The sequence below is a fragment of the Mustelus asterias genome, chromosome 12 (genome assembly GCF_964213995.1).
Source record: "Mustelus asterias chromosome 12, sMusAst1.hap1.1, whole genome shotgun sequence".
NCBI lineage: Eukaryota > Metazoa > Chordata > Chondrichthyes > Carcharhiniformes > Triakidae > Mustelus > Mustelus asterias.
In genome coordinates this window covers 51,319,131-51,344,142 of record NC_135812.1, presented here as the reverse complement: position 1 = coordinate 51,344,142, position 25,012 = coordinate 51,319,131, and the positions used below count along the sequence as shown (strand labels likewise).

Genomic DNA, 25,012 nt, shown 5'->3' with positions numbered 1-25,012 from the left:
GATGGGGAACAGCTGCTCCTTATCCACTCTGTCCATGTCCCTCATAATCTTGTACACCTCGATCAGGTCGTCCCTGCTCCAATGAAAACAACCCAAGCCTATTCAACCTCTCTTCATAAGTTAAATGTTCAATTCCAGCCAGCATCCTGGTGAATCTCCTCTGCGCCCCCTCCAGTACAATCACATCCTTCCTATAATGTGGCGACCAGAACTGCATACAGTACTCTGGTTGTGGCCTCACCAAAGTTCCATACAACTTCAACATGACTTTGTTGCTTTTGTATTCTGTGCTTCGAATGATAAAGGCAAGTGTCCCATATGCCTTTTTCACCTCCCCACTAACATGCCCTTCTGCCTTCAGAGATCAATGGACAAAAACGTCAAGGTCTCTGTTCCTCAGAACTTTCTAGTGTCATGCCATTCATTGAATACACGGAGCCCTGCGGAACACCACAAGAAACAGCTTTCCATTCGCAAGGGCAGCCATTGACCAATTGCCCTTTCTTTACTGTTACCAAGCCAACTTTGGATCCAATTCACCACATTATCCTGTATCCCATGGGCTTTTGCTTCTTTGCCCAGTCTGCCATGTGGGACCTTGTCAAACGCCTTACTAAAATGTATGTACACAACATCCACTGCACTATCCTCATCAATCCTCCTTGTCACTTCCTTAAAAAATCTGATCAAATTTATAAGGCATCACAGAATACTACAGTGCAGTCAAGGCCCTTCGGCCCATCAAGTCCGCACCACGCATGAAAGGCTCGGACCTGCCCACCTAATCCCACTTGCCAGCACTTGGCCCATAGCTTTGAATGTTATGACATGTCAAGTACTCATCCAGGCCTTCACCACCCTCCCAGGCAGTGACCTTCCCTAACAAAGCCATGCTGACTATCCCTGATTAGTCCATGCCTTTCTAAGTGATATTTTATCCAATCTCTCAGGATTGATTCTAACAATTTCCCACTACTGAAATAAGACTAACTAGCCTATAATTGTTTGGCATTTCCTTTGTACCCTTTTTAAACAACAGAACCATATTTGCATCCCTTCAGTCCTCTCCTATTTCTTGTGTAATGGCATCTTGAGTGGATTATCAAGTACTCAATTGTACTGGCAAGTATTATTTAAATGTTAAGAAAGTTTCTGCCTCTACCACTGTTGCCAGCAGTGAGTTCCAAATCTCCACCACTCTCTGAGTGAAGTGATTTCCTCTCAAATCGTCATTAAACCTTTAACCCAGATCTATGTCCCCTGGCTTACGGAGCCCTGAACCAGGACCTTTCTATCCACTGAACAACTTCAATTTAATCTCTGTTTAACATAATTTTCCCCCAGATATTAAAACATTTCGAAACTTGAATGCATTAAAGCTCTTCTATGAAATAATTTTCAATTTTAATCTGCTTTATAAAATTATGAAAAGGGTAATGCCCATTTGCAGAAACATAATCGAATTGTGCACTGTTTAAGTATTCCAGCCCATCGCTCTTCCTGTATATTCTTCAAAATGTGTACCATTTCTGAAGTGTTTTTTAGAGTTCCGTTTTCAGTTTTCCTTTTTGTTTTTGCTGAGATGGAATTTTGCTTGTAGCACATCGAAATCCCAGGTTATCAGAAGCCGAGTCTGGAGTGTTTCCCATTCTAGAGACAAGCACAGCAAATTAGCTCTCTGCTACTTTGCTTTATTTTTAATGTTTGATGTAATGTATTTGCAGTTTGGGTCAGCGAGCATGATTCAGCTGATGAATGTGGTTAATTAAACTGCACATCAATGTTCCCTTTAGAATGTTCTTGTTCGGTGTCGGTAGTTTTTGCAATGTGTGCTTGGCTAGATATGAAACAAGTCCTGAAAGATACCTTACAACTACTGCACATGCACAGAAACACCAGCAGAGGTAACACCTCAAATCCATGTGGTTCACTTATTGCTGCCCACACTGATCATTGGCTGCACCCCACCTAGGGAGACCTTGGTGTTGGGAGGATATGTCGCTACTTAAAGGCAGTGTGTACCTCTTAAAGGGCTGGTATATCTGGCTGGAAGAATTGTTATGCTAAGTGACACTGAGAATGTTGACGCTGTGAGACAACTGACAACATTCTCAGCTGCTGGTGTGGAGGCCGAGGTGCAGCCAGTGGAGAAGAAGGGCAGCATGGTGGCACAGTGGTTAGCACTGCTAACTCACAGCGCCAGGGACCCAGGTTCGATTCCCGGCTTGGGACACTATCTGTGTGGAGTTTGCACATTCTCCCTGTGTCTGCGTGGGTTTCCTCCGGGTGCTCCGGTTTCCTCCTACAGTCCAAAGATGTGTGCGTTAGGTGGATTGGCCATGTTAAATTGCCCCTTCGTGTCAGGGGGACTAACTAGGGTAAATGCATGGGGATAGGCCTGGATGGTATTGTGGTTGATGCAGACTCGATGGGCTGAATGGCCTCCTTCTGCACTGTAGGGATTCTATTCTATTCTAAGATGAGACATCTGCTGTCAGGGGCAGGAAGCTGTCTGGGAAACTAATGAGGAGGTGGTGGGAAAACATTGGCAACAAGTTCAATGCCAGATGTCAGTGTTAACAGTCTTGCCTGAGTCAGGTGGTCGAGAGTTCAAAGCCATTTAACCAATCAGGTGTTGGTGAAACATTAAATAGCATTGTTTTGAAGAGCAAAGAAGCTATCCCCAGTCTCTGGCCAACATTCATCCTTCAACCAACATCAGAAACAAGTTATCTGATCATTATCACATTGTTTTCTGTGAAATCTTACTATCTCCAAATTGGCTGCCATATTTAACAATGTTGAAACAGTGAATCCCCATCAAATTTATGTCACGGGGCTAAGACCTCACTCTATAAAATATATACTTCATGTATCATTTAGAAAATTAAATAAAACTCAATAAAGGTTTTAAACTGACTGGAGTTATGGTTGGCTCTGACCACAAGCAATGGAAAGCCGAGTTGAGATTCAGTTATCCTTTTAACTATAAAAGGGCAGTTAGAGCAGTGGTATGCTCCTCCTGCCAGATGTGGGAAATCAGGGAGCAATCTAGTCTCTCTGAAAACTTTGTCTGCAGGAAGTATATCCAGCTGTAGCTCCTCACAGATCGCATTGTTCAGTTGTAGCGGCAGCTGGTTGCACTGCGGAGCCTACAGGGGGCAGAGAGTATGATAGGAACTAATTATATGGAGGTTATCACACCAAAGGTTCAGTCAGATAGATGGGTGACTACCTGGAGAGGCAGGCAGGTAGTGCAGGAGTCTCCTGTGGCTATTCCCCTTTCAAACAGGTATACTGTTTGGGATACTGTTGAGGGGGATAGCCTCTCAGGGGAAAATATCAGCAGCAGCCAGGGCAATGACACCACACCTGGTCCTGCTGTAGAACAAGGTCGGGCAAAGAGCAAGCAAGCAATAGTAATAGGAGACTCACTAGTTAAAGGTACAGACAGGCGTTTCTGTGGCCACAATCAAGACTCCAGGATGGTGTGTTGCCTCCCTGGTGCCAGAGTCAAAGACGTCTCTGAGCGGTTAAAGGATATTCTTAAAGGGGAAGGGGAGCAGCCAGAAGTTGTTGTACACATTGGTACCAACGCCATAGGTAGGAAAAAGGATGAGGTCTTGAAGTGTGAATATAGAGTTAGGCAGAAGACTCACGGGTAGTAATTTCAGGACTACTGCCGGTACCATGTGACTGCGAAAGTAGGAATAGGAAGATTAGGCAAATGAATGTGTGGCTTGAGAGGGGCAGGGATTTAGATTTGTGGATCATTGGGATTTCTTCTGGGGTAGCGATGGCCTGCTCAAGAGGGACGGGTTACACCGGAACTGGAGGGGGACTAATATGCTGGCGGGGAGATTTCCGAGAACCACTCAGGAGGGTTTAAACTAGTTTGGCAGTGGTTGAGGACAGCCAGGAAGTTAAAGAGAGCACATTAAATAGTAAAAACAGTATCAGTAATCCTAGTACTAGACAGGTCAGGCAAGAGCAGGGCAGAGAGAAAGGGAAGTCTACACTGAACTGCATTTATTTCAATGCAGGAGGCCTGACGGGCAAGGCAGATGAACTTAGGGCATTGGTGGATACATGGGACTAGGATATTATAGCTATTACTGAAACATGGCTGACGGAGGGACAGGACTGGCAACTCAATGTTCCAGAGTACAGATGCTATAGGAAAGACAGAACAGGAGGTAAGAGAAGAGGGAGAGTTGTGTTTTTGATTCGGGAGAACATCACAGCAGTACTGAGAGGGGATATTTCTGAGGGTTCTCCTACTGAGTCTATATGGGTAGAACTGAGAAATAAGAAAGGGGAGATCACTGATAGGATTGTACTATAGGCCCCCAAATAGTCAGCAGGAAATTGAGGAACAAATATGTAAGGAGATTACAGATAACTCAAAAAAAAGGGTGGTAATAACAGGGGACTTTGGTAAGTGGGAGTTAAGGTAAGGTAATAGTAGGGGACGTCTGGGAAGTGGGAGGCTTTTAAAAGTGTGTTAACCAGGGTTCAGAGCAAGCACATTCCTTTTAGGGTGAAGAGCAAGGGTGGTCGAAGTAGGGAACCCTGATGAATCGAGATATTGAAGCCCTGGTCAAGAAGAAGAAAAAGGCATATGAAATACATAGGTAGCTAGGATCAAGTGGATCCCTTGAAGAGTATAGAGGGTGTCCATAAGACCATAAGACACAGGAGCAGAATTAGGCCACTTGGCCCATTGAGTCTGCTTCACCATTCAATCATGGCTGATATTTTTCTCAACCCCATTCTCCTGCCTTTTCCCCATAACCCATAATTTTTTGGAGGGTTTAAAAGTAGGCCGCACTTTTGAGCGGGCAGCGTCGTTAGCGGGCAGCAGAGTGAAAGCTGTAGGGCTTTGGCTCACAGGGCTTAGGCAGAAAGGGCGAGCAGGGGTGAGTTAATTCATTTTTTGCTGTTTCTACCTGGTACTGGCAAGGTATCTAGAGAGGATGGGTGTGCAGGCAGTGCAATGTTCCTCTTGCACTATGTTCGAGGTGAGGGACGACGTCAGTGTCCCTGCTGATTATACCTGTGAGAAGTGCATCCATCTGCAGCTCCTCCAAAACCGTGTAAGGGAACTGGAGCTGGAGTTGGAGGAACTTAGGATCATTAGGGATGCAGAGATGGCCATAGACAGAAGCTTCAGGGATACAGTTACTCCGCGGAATGAAAATAGATGGGTGACGGTGAGAGGGGCTGGGAAGAAGCAGTCGGTGCAGGGATCCCCTGTGGTCGTTCCCCTTAGCAACAAGTATTCCGCTTTGGATACGGTTGAGGGGGACGACATACCAGTGGTGAGCCGCAGTGAGAGGATCTCCGGCACTGAGTCCGTCCCTGTGGCTCAGGAGGGTAAGGAGGAGAGCGGGAGGGCAATAGTTATTGGGGACTCGTTAGTTAGAGGGATAGATAGGAGGTTCTGTGGCAGCAAAAGAGACTCGAGGATGGTTTGTTGCCTACCGGATGCCAGGGTCCGTGACGTCTCGGACCGTGTTTTCCGGATTCTTAAGGGGGAGGGGAAACAGTCACAAGTCGTGGTACACATTGGTACCAACGACATAGGTAGGAGAAGGGACGGGGATTTAAAACAGGAATTTCGGGAGTTGGGCTGGAAGCTGAGAGCAAAGACAAAACATGTGGTCATCTCTGGTACGCTACCGGTGCCACGTGATAGCGAGTTGAGGAACAGGGAGAGAGTGCACTTAAACATGTGGTTGCAGGGATGGTGCAGGAGGGAGGGTTTCAGATACGTGGATAATTGGAACACGTTCTGGGGAAGGTGGGACCTCTACAAACAGGATGGGGTGCACCTGAACCAGAGGGGGCACCAATATCCTGGGAGGGAAATTTGCTACGGCTCTTCAGGGGGATTTAAACTAATTTGTCAGGGGAGTGGGAAAAGGAGTTGTAGTCCGGAAGTCAGTGTTGAGGGTGGTGAGGTATTGGGGAAGGTATCAAGGTCAAGGGTGGGTACCGGTAGACAGGAAGGTGGGTTGAAGTGTGTCTACTTCAATGCAAGGAGCATCCGGAACAAGGTGGATGAACTTGGGGCGTGGATTGCTACTTGGGACTACGATGTTGTGGCCATTACGGAGACGTGGGTAGAACAAGGACAGGAATGGTTGTTGGACGTTCCGGGGTATAGATGTTTCAGTAAGTGTAGGGAAGCTGGTAAAAGAGGTGGAGGAGTAGCATTGTTAATCAAGGATAGTTTAACGGCTGCGGAAAAGCACTTTGAGGGGGATATGCACACTGAGGTAATATGGGCTGCAGTTAGAAACAGGAAAGGAGCGGTCACGTTGTTAGGAGTTTACTATAGGCCCCCAAATAGTAATAGAGATGTGGAGGAAGAAATTGCTAAGCAGATTATGGATACGTGTGGGGGTCACAGGGTAGTTGTCATGGGGGACTTTAACTTTCCAAATATTGATTGGAACCTTTGTAGGTCAAATAGTTTGGATGGGGCACTTTTTGTGCAGTGTGTGCAGGAGGGTTTCCTGACACAATATGTGGATAGGCCGACAAGGGGTGAGGCCACATTGGATTTGGTACTGGGAAATGAACCGGGCCAAGTGTTAGATTTGGTTGTGGGAGAGCACTTTGGAGATAGTGACCACAATTCGGTGTCTTTTGTTATTGCAATGGAGAGGGATAGGGCCGGACGGCAGGGCAAGGCTTACAATTGGGGGAGAGGTAATTATGATGCGATTAGGCAAGAATTAGGGGGCATAAGATGGGAACAGAAACTGTCAGGGAAAGGCACTGATGAAAAGTGGAACTTTTTCAAGGAACAAATACTGGGTGTCCTTGATAGGTATGTCCCTGTCAGGCAGGGAGGAAATGGCCGAGTGAGGGAACCGTGGTTCACAAAAGAGGTGGAATGTCTTGTGAAAAGGAAGAGGGAAGCTTATGTAGGGATGAGGAAACAAGGTTCAGATGGCTCGATTGAGGGTTACAAGTTAGCAAGGAATGAGCTGAAAAAGGGGCTGAGGAGAGCTAGGAGGGAACATGAGAAGTCCTTGGCGGGTCGGATCAAGGAAAACCCCAAGGCTTTTTACTCTTATGTGAGGAATAAAAGAATGACCAGGGTGAGGTTAGGGCCGGTCAAGGACAGTGGTGGGAACTTGTGTATGGAATCAGTAGAGATAGGCGAGGTGATGAATGAATACTTTTCTTCAGTGTTCACCAAGGAGAGGGGCCATGTTTTTCAGGAAGAGAAGGTGTTACAGGCTAATAGGCTGGAGGAAATAGATGTTCGGAGGGAGGATGTACTGGCAGTTTTGAATAAACTGAAGGTCGATAAGTCCCCTGGGCCTGATGAAATGTATCCTAGGATTCTTTGGGAGGCGAGGGAAGAGATTGCAGAGCCTTTGGCTTTGATCTTTGGGTCCTCACTGTCCACGGGGATGGTGCCAGAGGACTGGAGAGTGGCAAATGTTGTTCCTCTGTTTAAGAAAGGGAATAGAAATGACCCTGGTAATTATAGACCGGTTAGTCTGACTTCGGTGGTTGGTAAATTGATGGAAAAGGTCCTTAGGGATGGGATTTACGACCATTTAGAAAGATGCGGATTAATCCGGGATAGTCAGCACGGATTTGTGAAGGGCAAATCGTGCCTCACAAATTTGATAGAATTTTTTGAGGAGGTAACTAGGTGTGTTGATGAAGGTAGGGCGGTTGATGTCATATACATGGATTTTAGTAAGGCGTTTGATAAGGTCCCCCATGGTCGGCTTATGATGAAAGTAAGGAGGTGTGGGATAGAGGGAAAGTTGGCCGATTGGATAGGTAACTGGCTATCTGATCGAAGACAGAGGGTGGTGGTGGATGGAAAATTTTCGGACTGGAGGCAGGTTGCTAGCGGAGTGCCGCAGGGATCGGTGCTTGGTCCTCTGCTCTTTGTGATTTTTATTAATGACTTAGAGGAGGGGGCTGAAGGGTGGATCAGTAAATTTGCTGATGACACCAAGATTGGTGGAGTAGTGGATGAGGTGGAGGGCTGTTGTAGGCTGCAAAGAGACATAGATAGGATGCAAAGCTGGGCTGAAAAATGGCAAATGGAGTTTAACCCTGATAAATGTGAGGTGATTCATTTTGGTAGGACAAATTTAAATGTGGATTACAGGGTCAAAGGTAGGGTTCTGAAGACTGTGGAGGAACAGAGAGATCTTGGGGTCCATATCCACAGATCTCTAAAGGTTGCCACTCAAGTGGATAGAGCTGTGAAGAAGGCATATAGTGTGTTAGCTTTTATTAACAGGGGGTTGGAGTTTAAGAGCCGTGGGGTTATGCTGCAACTGTACAGGACCTTGGTGAGACCGCATTTGGAATATTGCGTGCAGTTCTGGTCACCTCACTATAAGAAGGATGTGGAAGCGCTGGAAAGAGTGCAGAGGAGATTTACCAGGATGCTGCCTGGTTTGGAGTGTCGGTCTTATGAGGAAAGGTTGAGGGAGCTGGGGCTGTTCTCTCTGGAGCGGAGGAGATTGAGGGGAGACTTAATAGAGGTTTATAAAATGATGAAGGGGATAGATCGAGTGAACGTTCAAAGACTATTTCCTCGGGTGGATGGAGCTATTACAAGGGGGCATAACTATAGGGTTCATGGTGGGAGATATAGGAAGGATATCAGAGGTAGGTTCTTCACGCAGAGAGTGGTTGGGGTGTGGAATAGACTGCCTGCAGTGATAGTGGAGTCAGACACTTTAGGATCATTTAAGCGGTTATTGGATAGGCACATGGAGCACACCAGGATGGTAGGGAGTGGGATAGCTTGATCTTGGTTTCAGATGAAGGTCGGCACAACATCGTGGGCCGAAGGGCCTGTTCTGTGCTGTACTGTTCTATGTTCTATGTTCTAACCCCTGTGTCAGCGTAGAGTTGAGAGAGACATCAGGAAGGCAAAAAGGAGACACAAGATTGCTTTGGCAGACAAGGCAAAGGAGACTCCAAAGAGCTTCTACAAATATATAAAGGGCAAAAGAGTAACAAGGGAGAGAGTAGGGCCTCTTAAGGATCAACAAGGTCATCTATGTGCAGATCCACAAGAGATGGGTGAGATCCTAAATGAATATTTCTCATCAGTATTTACTGTTGAGAACGGCATGGATGTTAGGGAACTTGGGGAAATAAACATTGATAACTTGAGGAGTGTACATATTACAGAGAAGGAGGTGCTGGAAGTCTTAAAGCTCTTCAAGGTAGATAAATCCCTAGGACCTGATGAAGTGTATCCCAGGACGTTGTGGGAGGCTAGGGAGGAAATTGCGGGTCCCCTCGCAGATATTTGAACCATCGACAGCCACAGGTGAGGTGCCTGAAGATTGGAAGGTGGCAAATGTTATGCCTTTGTTTAAGAAGGGCTTCATGGAAACGTCTGAGAACTACAGGCCATTGAGCCTAACGTCTCTAGTGGGTAAGTTGTTAGAAGGTATTCTGAGAGACAGGATCTACAGGCATTATGGAGGCAAAGACTGATTAGGGGCAGTCAGCATGGCTTTGTGAGTGGAAAATCATATATCACAAATTTGATTACGTTTTTTGAAGGAGTAACCAAGAAGGTAGATGAGGGCAGTGCAGTTGATGTTGTCTACATGGACTTTAGCAAGGCCTTTGACAAGGTACCGCATGGTAGGTTGTTGCATGACTTAAATCTCATGGGATCCAGGGTGAACTATCCAATTGGATACAAAATTGGTTTGATGACAGAAGACAGAGGGTGGTTGTAGAGGGTTGTTTTTCAACTGGAGGTCTGTGAACAGCGATGTGCCTCGGGGATCGGTGCTGCATCCACTGTTATTTGTCATTTATAGTAATGATTTGGATGGGAATTTAGGAGGTATGGTTAGTAAGTTTACAGATGGCATCAAGATTGGTGGCATAGTGGCACTCACTTGATGAAGGAGCAGCGCTCCGAAAGCTCGTGATTCCAAATAAACCTGTTGGATTTTAACTTGGTGTTGTGACTTCTTACTGTGCCACCCCAGTACAACGCCGGTATCTCCACATCATGGTGGCATCGTGAACGGTGAATAACGTTATCTAGGATTGTAACGGAGTCTTGATCAATTGGGCCAGTGCGCTGACGAATGGCAGATGGAGTTTAATTTAGATAAATGCAAGGTGATGCATTTTGGTAGATCGAACAAGGGCAGGACTTACTCAGTTAATGGTAGGGTGTTGAGAACAAACAGATTAGGGCTACAGTTATAGTGGAGTGGAGTCACAGATGGACAGGGTGGTGAAGAAGGCATTGGGTTTATTGGTCAGAACATTGAATACAGGAGTTGGAACATCTTGTTGAAGTTGTACAAGACATTAGTAAGGCCACACTTGGAATACTGTGTACAGTTCTGGTTACCCTATTATAGAAAGGATATTATTAAACTAGAAAGAGTGCAGAAAAGATTTACTAGCATGCTACCACGACTTGATAGTTTGAGTTATGAGAAGCTGGATAGACTGGGACATTTTTCCCTGGAGCATTTGAGGCTGAGGGGTGATCTTATAGAGGTCTACAAAATAATGAGGGGCATAAGAAAGGGAATAGAAATGACCCTGGTAATTATAGACCGGTTAGTCTTACTTCGGTGGTTGGTAAATTGATGGAAAAGGTCCTAAGGGATGGGATTTACGACCATTTAGAAAGATGCGGATTAATCCGGGATAGTCAGCACGGATTCGTGAAGGGCAAGTCGTGCCTCACAAATTTGATAGAATTTTTTGAGGCGGTAACTAAGTGTGTTGATGAAGGTAGGGCAGTTGATGTCATATACATAGGTTTTAGTAAGGCGTTTGATAAGGTCCCCCATGGTCGGCTTATGATGAAAGTGAGGAGGTGTGGGATAGAGGGAAAGTTGGCCGATTGGATAGGTAACTGGCTGTCTGATCGAAGACAGAGGGTGGTGGTGGATGAAAAATTTTCGGATTGGAGGCAGGTTGCTAGCGGAGTGCCACAGGGATCAGTGCTTGGTCCTCTGCTCTTTGTGATTTTTATTAATGACTTAGAGGAGGGGGTTGAAGGGTGGATCAGTAAATTTGCTGATGACACCAAGATTGGTGGAGTAGTGGATGAGGTGGAGGGCTGTTGTAGGCTGCAAAGAGACATAGATAGGATGCAAAGCTGGGCTGAAAAATGGCAAATGGAGTTTAACCCTGACAAATGTGAGGTGATTCATTTTGGTAGGACTAATTTAAATGTGGATTACAGGGTCAAAGGTAGGTTTCTGAAGACTGTGGAGGAACAGAGAGATCTTGGGGTCCATATCCACAGATCTCTAAAGGTTGCCACTCAAGTGGATAGAGTTGTGAAGAAGGCCTATAGTGTGTTAGCTTTTATTAACAGGGGGTTGGAGTTTAAGAGCCGTGGGGTTATGCTGCAACTGTACAGGACCTTGGTGAGACCACATTTGGAATATTGTGTGCAGTTCTGGTCGCCTCACTATAAGAAGGATGTGGAAGCGCTGGAAAGAGTGCAGAGGAGATTTACCAGGATGCTGCCTGGTTTGGAGGGTAGGTCTTATGAGGAAAGGTTGAGGGAGCTAGGGCTGTTCTCTCTGGAGCGAAGGAGGCTGAGGGGAGACTTAATAGAGGTTTATAAAAAGATGAAGGGGATAGATAGAGTGAACGTTCAAAGACTATTTCCTCGGGTGGATGGAGCTATTACAAGGGGGCATAACTATAGGGTTCATGGTGGGAGATATAGGAAGGATATCAGAGGTAGGTTCTTTACGCAGAGAGTGGTTGGGGTGTGGAATGGACTGCCTGCAGTGATAGTGGAGTCAGACACTTTAGGAACATTTAAGCGGTTATTGGATAGGCACATGGAGCACACCAGGATGATAGGGAGTGGGATAGCTTGATCTTGGTTTCAGATAAAGCTCAGCACAACATCGTGGGCCGAAGGACCTGTTCTGTGCTGTACTGTTCTATGTTCTATAGATCAGCTAGATAGTCAATATCTTTTCCCAAAGGTAGGGGAGTTTAAAACTAGAAGGCACAGGTTTAAGGTGAGAGGGGAGAGATACAAAAGGGTCCAGAGGGGCAACTTTTTCACACAGAGGGTGTGAGTGTGTGGAATGACTTGCCAGAGATATTTGTAGAGGCGGGTTCAATTTTGTCTTTTAAAAAGCATTTAGACAGTTACATCGGTAAAGAACAAAGAACAGTACAGCACAGGAAACAGGCCCTTCGGCCCTCCAAGCCTGTGCCACTCCTTGGTTCAACTAGACCAATCGTTTGTATCCCTCCATTCCCAGGCTGCTCATGTGACTATCCAGGTAAGTCTTAAACGATGTCAGCGTGCCTGCCTCCACCACCCGACTTGGCAGCGCATTCCAGGCCCCCACCACCCTCTGTGTAAAAAACGTCCCTCTGATATCTGAGTTATACTTCGCCCCTCTCACCTTGAGCCCGTGACCCCTCGTGATCGTCACCTCCGACCTGGGAAAAAGCTTCCCACTGTTCACCCTATCTATACCCTTCATAATCTTGTATACCTCTATTAGATCTCCCCTCATTCTCCGTCTTTCCAGGGAGAACAAGCCCAGTTTACCCAATCTCTCCTCATAGCTAAGACCCTCCATACCAGGCAACATCCTGGTAAACCTTCTCTGCACTCTCTCTAACGCCTCCATGTCCTTCTGGTAGTGCGGCGACCAGAACTGGACGCAGTACTCCAAATGTGGCCTAACCAGCTTTCTATACAGCTGCATCATCAGACTCCAGCTTTTATACTCTATACCCCGTCCTATAAAGGCAAGCATACCATATGCCTTCTTCACCACCTTCTCCACCTGTGTTGCCACCTTCAAGGATTTGTGGACTTGCACACCTAGGTCCCTCTGTGTTTCTATACTCCTGATGACTCTGCCATTTATTTATAACTCCTCCCTACATTATTTCTTCCAAAATGCATCACTTCGCATTTATCCGGATTAAACTCCATCTGCCACCTCTCCGCCCAATTTTCCAGCCTATCTATATCCTGCTGTATTGCCCGACAATGCTCATCGCTATCCGCAAGTCCAGCCATCTTCGTGTCATCCGCAAACTTGCTGATTACACCAGTTACACCTTCTTCCAAATCATTTATATATATCACAAATAGCAGAGGTCCCAGTACAGAGCCCTGCGGAACACCACTGGTCACAGACCTCCAGCCGGAAAAAGACCCTTCGACCACTACCCTCTGTCTCCTATGGCCAACACAGTAAGAAGTTTAACAACACCAGGTTAAAGTCCAACAGGTTTATTTGGTAGCAAAAGCCACACAAGCTTTCGGAGCTCTTAGCCCCTTCTTCAGGTGAGTGGGAATTCTGTTCACAAACAGAGCTTATAAAGACACAGACTCAATTTACATGAATAATGGTTGGAATGCGAATACTTACAACTAATCAAGTCTTTAAGAAACGAAACAATGTGAGTGGAGAGAACATCAAGACAGGCTAAAAAGATGTGTATTGTCTCCAGACAAGACAGCCAGTGAAACTCTGCAGGTCCACGCAACTGTGGGAGTTACAAATAGTGTGACATGAACCCAATATCCCGGTTGAGGCCGTCCTCGTGTGTGCGGAACTTGGCTATCAGTTTCTGCTCAGCGACTCTGCGCTGTCGTGTGACGCGAAGGCCGCCTTGGAGAACGCTTACCCGAATATCAGAGGCCGAATGCCCGTGACCGCTGAAGTGCTCCCCAACAGGAAGAGAACAGTCTTGCCTGGTGATTGTCGAGCGGTGTTCATTCATCCGTTGTCGCAGCGTCTGCATAGTTTCCCCAATGTACCATGCCTCGGGACATCCTTTCTTGCAGCGTATCAGGTAGACAACGTTGGCCGAATTGCAAGAGTATGTACCGTGTACCTGGTGGATGGTGTTCTCACGTGAGATGATGGCATCTGTGTCGATGATCCGGCACGTCTTGCAGAGGTTGCTGTAGCAGGGTTGTGTGGTGTCTTGGTCACTGTTCTCCTGAAGGCTGGGTAGTTTGCTGCGGACAATGGTCTGTTTGAGGTTGTGCGGTTGTTTGAAGGCAAGAAGTGGAGGTGTGGGGATGGCCTTGGCGAGATGTTCGTCTTCATCAATGACATGTTGAAGGCTCCGGAGGAGATGCCGTAGCTTCTCCGCTCCGGGGAAGTACTGGACAACGAAGGGTACTCTGTCCACTGTGTCCCGTGTTTGTCTTCTGTGGCGCGTTGGAACTGTTGATCAATGAGTCTAGCTCCATATCCTGTTCTTATGAGGGCATCTTTCAGCGTCTGGAGGTGTCTGTTGCGATCCTCCTCATCCGAGCAGAGCCTGTGTATACGGAGGGCTTGTCCGTAGGGGATGGCTTCTTTAACATGTTTAGGGTGGAAGCTGGAGAAGTGGAGCATCATGAGGTTATCCGTGGGCTTGCGGTACAGTGAGGTGCTGAGGTGACCGTCCTTAATGGAGATGCGTGTGTCCAAGAATGCAACCGATTCCGGAGAGTAGTCTATGGTGAGCCTGATGGTGGGATGGAACTTGTTGATGTCATCATAGAGTTGTTTCAGTGATTGTTCACCATGAGTCCAAAGGAAGAAAATGTCATCGATGTATCTAGTGTATAGCATCGGTTGAAGGTCCCGTGCGGTGAAGAAGTCTTCTTCGAACCTGTGCATGAAGATGTTGGCATATTGAGGTGCGAATTTGGTCCCCATGGCTGTTCCGTGTGTCTGGATGAAGAACTGGTTGTTGAAGGTGAAGATATTGTGGTCCAGGATGAAGCGGATGAGATGTAAAATTGCATCTGGAAACTGGCAGTTGTTGGCGCTGAGCACTGAGGCCGTTGCAGCAATGCCATCGTCATGGGGGATGCTGGTGTAGTGTGCCGAGACATCCATTGTGACGAGGAGCGCCAAGCCAGTTCTCCACCCATCTAGCCACTTCTCCTTGTATCCCATGAGCCTTAACCTTCTTAACCAACCTGCCATGTGGGACTTTGTCAAATGCCTTACTGAAATCCATATAGACGACATCCACGGCCCTTCCTTCATCAACCGTTTTTGTCACTTCCTCAAAAAACTCCACCAAATTTGTAAGGCACGACCTCCCTCTTACAAAACCATGCTGTCTGTCACTAATGAGATTGTTCCGTTCTAAATGCACATACATCCTGTCTCTAAGAATCCTCTCCAACAACTTCCCTACCACGGATGTCAAGCTCACCGGCCTATAATTTCCTGGGTTATCCCTGCTACCCTTCTTAAACAACGGGACCACATTCGCTATCCTCCAATCCTCAGGGACCTCACCCGTGCCCAAAGAAGCGACAAAGATTTCCGTTAGAGGCCCAGCAATTTCATCTCTCGTCTCCCTGAGCAGTCGAGGATAGATGCCATCAGGCCCTGGGGCTTTGTCAGTTTTAATGTTCCCTAAAAAACCTAACACTTCCTCTCTTGTAATGGAGATTTTCTCTAACGGGTCAACACCTCCCTCCGAGACACTCCCGGTTAACACGCCCCTCTCCTTCGTGAATACCGGTGCAAAGTATTCATTTAGGATCTCCCCTATTCCCTTGGGTTCTAAGCATAATTTCCCTTCTTTGTCCCTGAGAGGTCCAATTTTCTCCCTGACAACTCTTTTGTTCCTAACGTATGAATAGAATGCCTTAGGATTCTCCTTAATCCTGCCTGCCAAGAACATCTCGTGACCTCTTTTTGCCCTTCTAACTCCCCGTTTGAGCTCTTTCCTACTCTCTCTGTATTCCTCCAGAGTTCCATCTGTTTTCAGTTGCCTGGACTTAACGTACGCCTCCCTTTTCATATTAATCAGATCCTCAATTTCCCTGGTTATCCACGGCTCTCGAATCCTACCTTTCCTATCTTTCCTTTTTACAGGCACATGCCTATCCTACAGCCTTATCAATAGTTCCTTAAAAGACTCCCACATGCCAGACGCGGACTTACCCTCGAACATCCTCTCCCAATCAACATCCACCAATTCCTGCCTAATCCGGCTATAGTTAGCCTTCCCCCAATTTAGCACCCTGCCCGTAGGACAGCACTCATCCTTGTCCCTTACTATCCTAAAGTTAACAGAGTTGTGGTCACTATTTGCCACATGTTCCCCTACCGAAACTTTGACGACCTGACCGGGCTCATTTCCCAGAACTAGGTCCAGTATAGCTCCCTCTCTAGTCGGGCTATCTACATACTGTTCCAAAGAACCTTCCAGTACGCATTTTACAAATTCCTTCCCGTCCGGACCCCCAGCTCTAAGCACTTTCCAGTCTGTGCCAGGGAAATTAAAGTCCCCCACTACAACAACCCTATTTTTTCTGCACCTATCCAGAATCTCCTGACATATTCTTTCCTCCACTTCCCGTGGGCTGTTGGGTGGTCTGTAGTACACCCCCAGCATTGTGACTGCACCCTTCCTGTTTCTGAGTTCCACCCACAGATTGATTGATATAGAGGGATATGGGCCAAGCGCAGGCAATTGGGACTAGCTTAATGGTAAAAACTGGGTGGCATGGAAAAGTTGGACCGAAGGGCCTGTTCCCACACTGTAAACCTCTATGACACTGTGGCTCAAACAAAAGGAACTTACTGGCATTCAGAGAAGCTAACACCCTGTTATCTCTGAGGGGATGCTAACAACCCAGTGAGCTGCAGAAGACCAACATCCAAGGGAATTACACATTTGCCATTTATATTTCTTAAGTCTGGCCTGGTCAAGAGACTTATAGTCCACGAGGACAATGGGCCCTGAACATCCTTGGAAATTCCTCATGGCTGGAACATTAAGAATCTCAAGAATCTAGGCTAAGGAATGGAGATCCTGTGTAAAAGCCAAGGTGCAGAGGTGGGAGTCACATAACCCCCCCCCCCAACAGACCAGTGGCATCTGTCTTATTAATTACCTTGTGGAGCTGCAAAGCCTAGACTGCCATCTTCCAATAAGCAAGCAGCACCTCAGAGAAAGGGTTGAATGTTTTGGCCCTATCTACGCTGTTTCCACTGGAACTTGTGTACCATCGCCCACAGTCTCGTTGTGGAAACCATTTCAATCGGAAAATTGGATTACCCAGCACCAGTCTCAGCCTGCTGACCTCTCTGCAGGAACACACCATCGGACTTTAGATTCCGAACTCTGCCCTCACAGGTCTTTGTCGTGTATCTCATTCTTTCCTTTATCCCTCTTCCACTGCATGAATGCAAAAGAGAGGAACATTATGAACTCTCTTCCTGCATTTTGAGGGGTGTGCAACATAAACTAACCCCTTAAATTACACTAGCTTGAGTTTGCTGTGGGGTGATTAATAGAAATTGGATCACACCAAAACTCAGGGGCTGGGAAATACTCCACCACTTATAAAGGGAGAAATCAAAACTAAAACACGTTTCTATTTATGGATGGATGGAGAGAAAAGAATCGGGGTTGTTTAAATTAAACCTCTTCCTGTCTGTAACAAGTATATAATTTGCTGTGAAGCAGTTGAGAAGTCCTGAGATTCTGAAAAACCCAAGAGAAATGGGAGTTTGTTTCCCTAAGGCTTTATGCCTCCCTTCCATGTTCAACCCTTTACTTCTCGGAGTCCTTACTCAGCCCCAATCTCTCTGCAAAATGCCATCCAGGTCTACAGCTGACCTCTGGAATTACTCAGATGTATACACATTCAGGCAGAGGGACACAACACGAACCAGAGCACTAATGTAAGAGACATCTGCCTGGATAGGCACAATCTCCTACAGAACTGGCACTCTGCAGGTAGCTGCGTGGTACGCCCAATGTCGTGCCATCTTCTCCTTATAACCCCTCTCTGTGATCCCTTGGCCTACTCCTGAACCAGGAGGAGCTATCTGCCTAGGCCCTTCCTCAGTGCTCTGCTCAATATCAAAGTAGTCTATTCCCATTCTCACTCCCTCGGCTGCTGGTAGTTTGTTCTGCAGGGCGTCTTCTATAAAGCTCTGCTTCATAGGTCATGCCAGCAATCTCAAGTTCCTCTCCAAACTCCAAACTTTCAGCACCAGCAATGACAACTCTGTGCCACTGGTTGACTGTGATATTCCACCTTTTATGCGAGTTGACTAGTGCCTCCATTAGCCCTGATGGCTCCCCACTGACTGCACACCAGGTTCGCAGGTAAGATCGAGGGCCACCTTCCAAGAACCCGATTTTCAAATCATACTCACATTTGTGCCGGCAACTGAAAATCCAGATCACTGAATATAAAAGCAGGGATGTTACATTGAATTGTTATGAAGCTCTGCTACAACTGGAGTATTGTGCCCAATACTGGAATCCATTATTAAAGAGGAGATAGCAGGGCATCTGGATAGAAATGGTTCGATCAATCAGACGCAGCATGGATTCATGAGGGGAAAGTCGTGCTTGACGAACATGTTGGATTTTTATGAAGATGTGACTAGGGCGGTTGATGGAGGAGAACCGGTGGATGCAGTGTTTTTGGATTTCCAAAAGGCGTTTGATAAGGTGCCCCATAAAAGGCTGCTGAAGAAGATTAGGGCACACGGAGTTGGGGGTAGTGTGTTAAAGTGGATTGGGGACTGGCTATCCGACAGGAAGCAAAGAGTCGGAATAAATGGGTGTTCTTCCGGTTGGAGGAAGGTAACTAGTGGCGTGCCGCAGGGATCGGTACTCGGGCCGCAACTGTTTACCATTTATATAGATGATCTGGAGGAGGGGACGGAGTGTAGGGTAACGAAGTTTGCAGACGACACAAAGATAAGTGGAAAAGTGAATCGTGTGGAGGACGGAGAAGATCTGCAGAGAGATTTGGACAGGCTGAGTGAGTGGGCGAGGATATGGCAAATGGAGTATAACGTTGAGAAATGCGAGGTTATACACTTTGGAGGAAATAATAACAAATGGGATTACTATCTCAATGGAAACAAATTAAAACATGCTACCGTGCAAAGGGACCTGGGGGTCCTTGTGCATGAGACGCAAAAGCCCAGTCTGCAGGTACAACAGGTGATCAAGAAGGCAAATGGGATGTTGGCCTATATTGCGAAGGGGATAGAGTATAAAAGCAGGGATGTCTTGATGCACCTGTACAGGGCATTGGTGAGGCCGCAGCTGGAATACTGTGTGCAGTATTGGTCCCCTTATATGAGGAAGGATATATTGGCATTGGAGGGAGTGCAGAGAAGGTTCACCAGGTTGATACCGGAGATGAGGGGTTTGGATTATGAGGAGAGATATAGAATTATATTAATTAATTATTATCCTATAGATAAGGAATGTAAACAGGGTAAGAGGGAGGTTAGACGAGTGATGGAGAAGGGAAGTGCTCAGGCTGAAGGTCTGAGATGTGTCTATTTTAATGCCAGGAGTGTAGTGAATAAAGTGGATGAGCTTAGAGCGTGGATTGCTGCTTCGAATTGTGATGTGGTGGCCATTACGGAGACTTGGATGTCTCAGGGACAGGACTGGGTGCTTCAGGTGCCGGGTTTTAGATGTTTCAGGAAGGACAGGGAGGGAGGCAAGAGAGGGGGGGGAGTGGCACTGTTGATCAGGGATAGTGTCACGGCTGTAGAGAAGGTGGACGCCGTGGAGGGATTGACTACGGAGTCTCTGTGGGTGGAGGTTAGGAACAGGAAGGGGTCGGTAACGTTGCTGGGTGTTTTCTATAGGCCGCCCAATAGTAACAGAGATGTTGAGGAGCAGATGGGGAAACAGATCCTGGAGAGATGTAGGAATAACAGAGTTGTCATGATGGGAGATTTTAATTTCCCAAACATAGATTGGAATATCCCTAGGGCTAGGGGTTTGGATGGAGAGGAGTTTGTTAGGTGTGTCCAGGAGAGTTTCCTGACACAGTTTGTGGATAAGCCTACTAGAGGAGAGGCTGTACTTGATCTGGTGCTGGCTAATGAACCTGGACAGGTGGAGGATCTCTCGGTGGGTGAGCATCTTGGGGATAGCGATCATAATTCTATCTCCTTCACGATAGCATTGGAAAGAGATAGGATCAGGCAGGCTAGGAAAGTGTTTCTCTGGAGTAAAGGGAAATACAGTGTCATCAGGGAGGAAATTAGACGGGTAAATTGGAAGGAGGCATTCTTGGGGAAAAGTACCGAAGGAAAGTGGAGGATTTTCAAGGAATGTTTGTCTGGAGCTCTGCATGACAACGTTCCGATGAGACAGGGGGGTGTTGGTAGGGTACGGGAACCGTGGTGCACGAAGGTTGTGATGAACCTGGTGAATAAGAAAAGAGAGGCGTACAGAAGGTTCAGAGAGCTAGGAGGTGTTAAGGATTTAGAGGAGTATACGGGATGTAGGAAGGAGCTTAAGAAGGAAATTAGGAGAGCGAGAAGGGGTCATGAGAAGGCCTTGGCGGGTAAGATTAAGGAGAATCCCAAGGCTTTCTACAAATATGTCAAGAGTAAAAGGATGAGATGTGAAGGCATAGGACCCTTAAAAGGTGAAGGGAGAAAAGTTTGTGCGGAACCGTTAGAAATGGCGGAGCTGCTTAATGAATACTTTACCTCGGTATTCACGGTGGAAAGGGATCTGGGTGGTTGTACTGCTGGTTTGCGGTGGACAGAAAGGATCGAGCATGTGGACATAAAGAAAGAGGATGTGTTGGAACTATTGAATGGCATCAAGGTTGGTAAGTCGCCGGGACCGGATGGGATGTACCCCAGGTTACTGTGGGAGGCGAGGGAGGAGATTGCGGAGCCTTTGGCGATGATCTTTGCATCGTCGATGGAGACGGGAGAGGTTCCGGAGGATTGGAGGATTGCAGATGTGGTCCCTATATTCAAGAAAGGGAACAGGGACAGCCCGGGAAATTACCGACCGGTGAGTCTAACCTCAGTGGTTGGTAAGTTGATGGAGAGGATCCTGAGAGACAGGATTTATGATCATCTAGAGAAGTTTAGTATGATCAAAAGTAGTCAGCACGGCTTTGTCAAGGGCAGGTCGTGCCTTACGAGCCTGGTTGAGTTCTTTGAAAATGTGACCAAACACATTGACGAAGGAAGAGCGGTGGATGTGGTCTATATGGACTTCAGCAAGGCGTTCGATAAGGTCCCCCATGCAAGACTTCTTGAGAAAGTGAGAGGGCATGGGATCCAAGGGGCTGTTGCCCTGTGGATCCAGAACTGGCTTGCCTGCAGAAGGCAGAGAGTGGCTGTGGAGGGGTCTTTCTCTGCATGGAGGTCAGTGACCAGTGGAGTGCCCCAGGGATCTGTTCTGGGACCCTTGCTGTTTGTCATTTTCATAAATGACCTGGATGAGGAAGTGGAGGGATGGGTTGGTAAGTTTGCTGACGACACCAAGGTAGGTGGTGTTGTGGATAGTTTGGAGGGATGTCAGAAGTTGCAGCGAGACATAGATAGAATGCAAGACTGGGCGGAGAAGTGGCAGATGGACTTCAACCCGGATAAGTGTGTGGTGATCCATTTTGGCAGATCCAATGGGATGAAGCAGCAGTATAATATGAAGGGTACCATTCTTAGCAGTGTAGAGGATCAGAAGGACCTTGGGGTCCGGGTCCATAGGACTCTTAAATCGGCCTCGCAGGTGGAGGATGCGGTCAAGAAGGCGTACGGCGTACTGGCCTTCATTAATCGAGGGATTGAGTTTAGGAGTCGGGAGATAATGCTGCAGCTTTATAGGACCCTGGTTAGACCCCACTTGGAGTACTGCGCGCAGTTCTGGTCACCTCATTACAGGAAAGATGTTGAAGCCATTGAAAGGGTGCAGAGGAGATTTACAAGGATGTTGCCTGGATTGGGGGGCATGCCTTATGAGGATAGGTTGAGGGAGCTTGGTCTCTTCTCCCTGGAGAGACGAAGGATGAGAGGTGACCTGATAGAGGTTTACAAGATGTTGAGAGGTCTGGATAGGGTCTCAGAGGCTATTTCCAAGGGCTGAAATGGTTGCTACGAGAGGACACAGGTTTAAGGTGCTGGGGGGTAGGTACAGAGGAGATGTCAGGGGTAAGTTTTTCACTCAGAGGGTGGTGGGTGAGTGGAATCGGCTGACGTCGGTGGTGGTGGAGGCAAACTCGTTGGGGTCTTTTAAGAGACTTCTGGATGAGTACATGGGATTTAATGGGATTGAGGGCTATAGATAGGCCTAGAGGTGGGGATGTGATCGGCGCAACTTGTGGGCCGAAGGGCCTGTTTGTGCTGTGGCTTTCTATGTTCTATGTTCTATGAGAGGCTGAGGAGATTGGGTTTGTACTCGTTGGAGTTTAGAAGGATGAGGGGGGATCTTATGGAGACTTATAAGATAATGCGGGGGCTGGATAGGGTGGAGGCGGAGAGATTCTTTCCACTTAGTAAGGAAGATAAAACTAGAGGACACAGCCTCAAAATAAAGGGGGGTCGGTTTAAGACAGAGTTGAGGAGGAACTTCTTCTCCCAGAGGGTGGTGAATCTCTGGAATTCTCTGCCCACTGAGGTGGTGGAGGCTACCTCGCTGAATATGTTTAAAGCGCGGATGGATGGATTCCTGATCGGTAAGGGAATTAAGGGTTATGGGGATCAGGCGGGTAAGTGGTACTGATCCACGTCAGATCAGCCATGATCTTATTGAATGGCGGGGCAGGCTCGAGGGGCTAGATGGCCTACTCCTGCTCCTATTTCTTATGTTCTTAATTCTGGTCACTATACTTTAGGAAAGATGTGAGGACCTTTGAGAAGGTACAGAACAGATTTACCAGAATAGTTGAGGGATGAGGTATGTTAGCACCAAGGTTAGGTTGGTAAAGCTGGGGTTGTTTTCCTTGGAGCAAAAGGAAATGAAGGGTGATCAGATTGAGATATAAAGTTAAAGTTTATTTATTAGTCACAAGTAAGGCTTACATTTACACTGCAATGAAGTTACTATGCCTGTTCAGGTCAATGCACCTAACCAGCATGTCTTTCAGACTGAGAGAGGAAACCGGTGCACCCGGAGGAAAGCCACGCAGACATGGGGGGAACGTGCAAATTCCACACAGTGGTTGGGGGGGAGGGGGGGGCACTGTGACTTGCCTTAGGTAGGGCAAAGAACCCAGGGAGAGTTAATGGCCTAAATGTTGCTGTGTAGGGCACAATTTCAAAATCTGAAGAGGACACAACACTCAGAAACATTGTGAACTGTGAGGAGGATGGTGATAGGCTCCAAGAAGACAAAGTAGGATGGGCAGACACATGGCAGATGAATTTTAATAGAGAGAAGTAGGGAGTGGTACAATTCGTTAGAAAGAATAAGGAGAGTGTAATTCTAAAGAGGATGCAGGAACAGAGGCCAGAGACATAAATGCACAAACCGTTGAAGGTAGCAGGTCAGGTTGAGAAATCAGTGAATAAGGCATGTTGTATTCTGGGCTTTTAAAATAAAGGCATAAAGTAAAAAAAATCAAGGATTTGGTGAACCTTTATAGATCACTGATTCAGCCTCAAAGAGAACATTGGCACTGCACTTTAGGAAAGACATGAAGGCTTTAAGGAGGGTGGAGAAAGACTTACAGGGATGTTTTCTAGGATGACAGAATTCTGTCATTTGTATAAATTGAATACGAAAAGGTTAATATGAGCCTCGCTGAGTTACTCTTGCAGGGAGTTGGTACAGACTTTCTGTGCAGTTACTTTTCTACCATTATATTAGTTGGCATGAAAAAAGAGGGTTAAAAAAATAAAGAACCAAAAAAAATGTAAATAAATGGAACAGAAAAACTGTCCTGAGAATGGAGTTTTACCTGCTGGTAACCCGTGCTTTATGATTGAACAATCCATCTGTACTGTCGATCCAGGAAGATCCACGCAGAACATACATTTTCTGAGCATTAGTCTTTACAGGGAGGTCTGGTGGAGCATATTCAGAGTCTGTCCATTCCCATACATTTCCCAGCATGTCATAGAGGCCTGAGCAGAGAGCACAACCAAACCATATCTTCAGTGCAAATAACAAGTTCAATCTCAATTATCTATATTTCAATGAATCTGCCACAAAAGATCATAGACACACAAATATTTTCCAGTTAGATCAATGTTATTTTTTGCAAAAATTCAATTCAAAACTGCGTGATCTCACTTTCTACATGAAAATACTTAATGTAACCTCAGGGATGTTACCCTCTTTGTGCAGTGTGGAACTACGTTATAAACCTGCCCAGAAACAATGTATTTGCAGCAATAACCAAAATAAAAAACGCTGGAAAATCTCAGCAGGTCTGGCAGCATCTGTAAGGAGAGAAAAGAGCTGACGTTTTGAGGCCTGATGACCCCTTGCAGCAATAACCTGCATTTCATTTAGAAAATGTCTCATGATCGGAGAGGGGAGAGATAGTCAGAAGAGAAGAAAACAATGAAATAGATAAAACAAGCAACTAGTCACGGTGGGAAAGTTCAAATCATAGAAATCATAGAAACCCTACAGTGCAGAAGGAGGCCATTCGGCCCATTGAGTCTGCACCGACCACAATCCCACCCAGGCCCTACCCCCACATATTTTACCCGCTAATCCCTCTAACCTACGCATCCCAGGACTCTAAGGGGCAATTTTTTTTTTTTAACCTGGCCAATCAACCTAACCCGCACATCTTTGGACTGTGGGAGGAAACCAGAGCACCCGGAGGAAACCCACGCAGACACGAGGAGAATGTGCAAACTCCACACAGACAGTGACCCGAGCCGGGAATCGAACCCGGGACCCTGGAGCTGTGAAGCAGCAGTGCTAACCACTGTGCTACCGTGCCACCCCTGGGAGAGATCAATGACTTGTTGGAAACAACTGTTTTCGTTCCAATTTTCTTTTTAAGGTGATTGATATCTTAGAAACCCTACAGCACAGAAAGAGGCCATTCGGCCCATCGAGTCTGCACTGACCACAATCCCACCCAGGCCCTACCCCCATATCCCTACATATTTACCCACTAATCCCTCTAACCTACGCATCCCAGGACACTAAGGGCAATTTTTTAGCGTGGCCAATCAACCTAACTCGCATATCTTTGGACTGTGGGAGGAAACCGGAGCACCTGGAGGAAACCCACGCAGACACGAGGAGA

General features: G+C 46.7%; 1 protein-coding gene across 2 annotated transcripts in view; it reads right to left on the bottom strand.

The window, feature by feature from the left end:
* Positions 1 to 1,378: 1,378 nt before the first annotated feature.
* The window catches only part of sumf2 (sulfatase modifying factor 2), a 73,525-nt gene continuing 49,891 nt past the window's right edge, over positions 1,379 to 25,012 (bottom strand). For both annotated transcript variants that reach the window (XM_078225226.1, XM_078225225.1), the window contains exons 7-8: positions 23,702 to 23,867; positions 1,379 to 1,650 (exon numbers count right to left, since the gene is read on the bottom strand). In XM_078225226.1, coding sequence (XP_078081352.1) covers positions 1,542 to 1,650; positions 23,702 to 23,867 — 275 coding nt within the window. In that variant the 3' untranslated portion in view covers positions 1,379 to 1,541. The remainder of the gene's footprint in view (positions 1,651 to 23,701; positions 23,868 to 25,012) is intronic.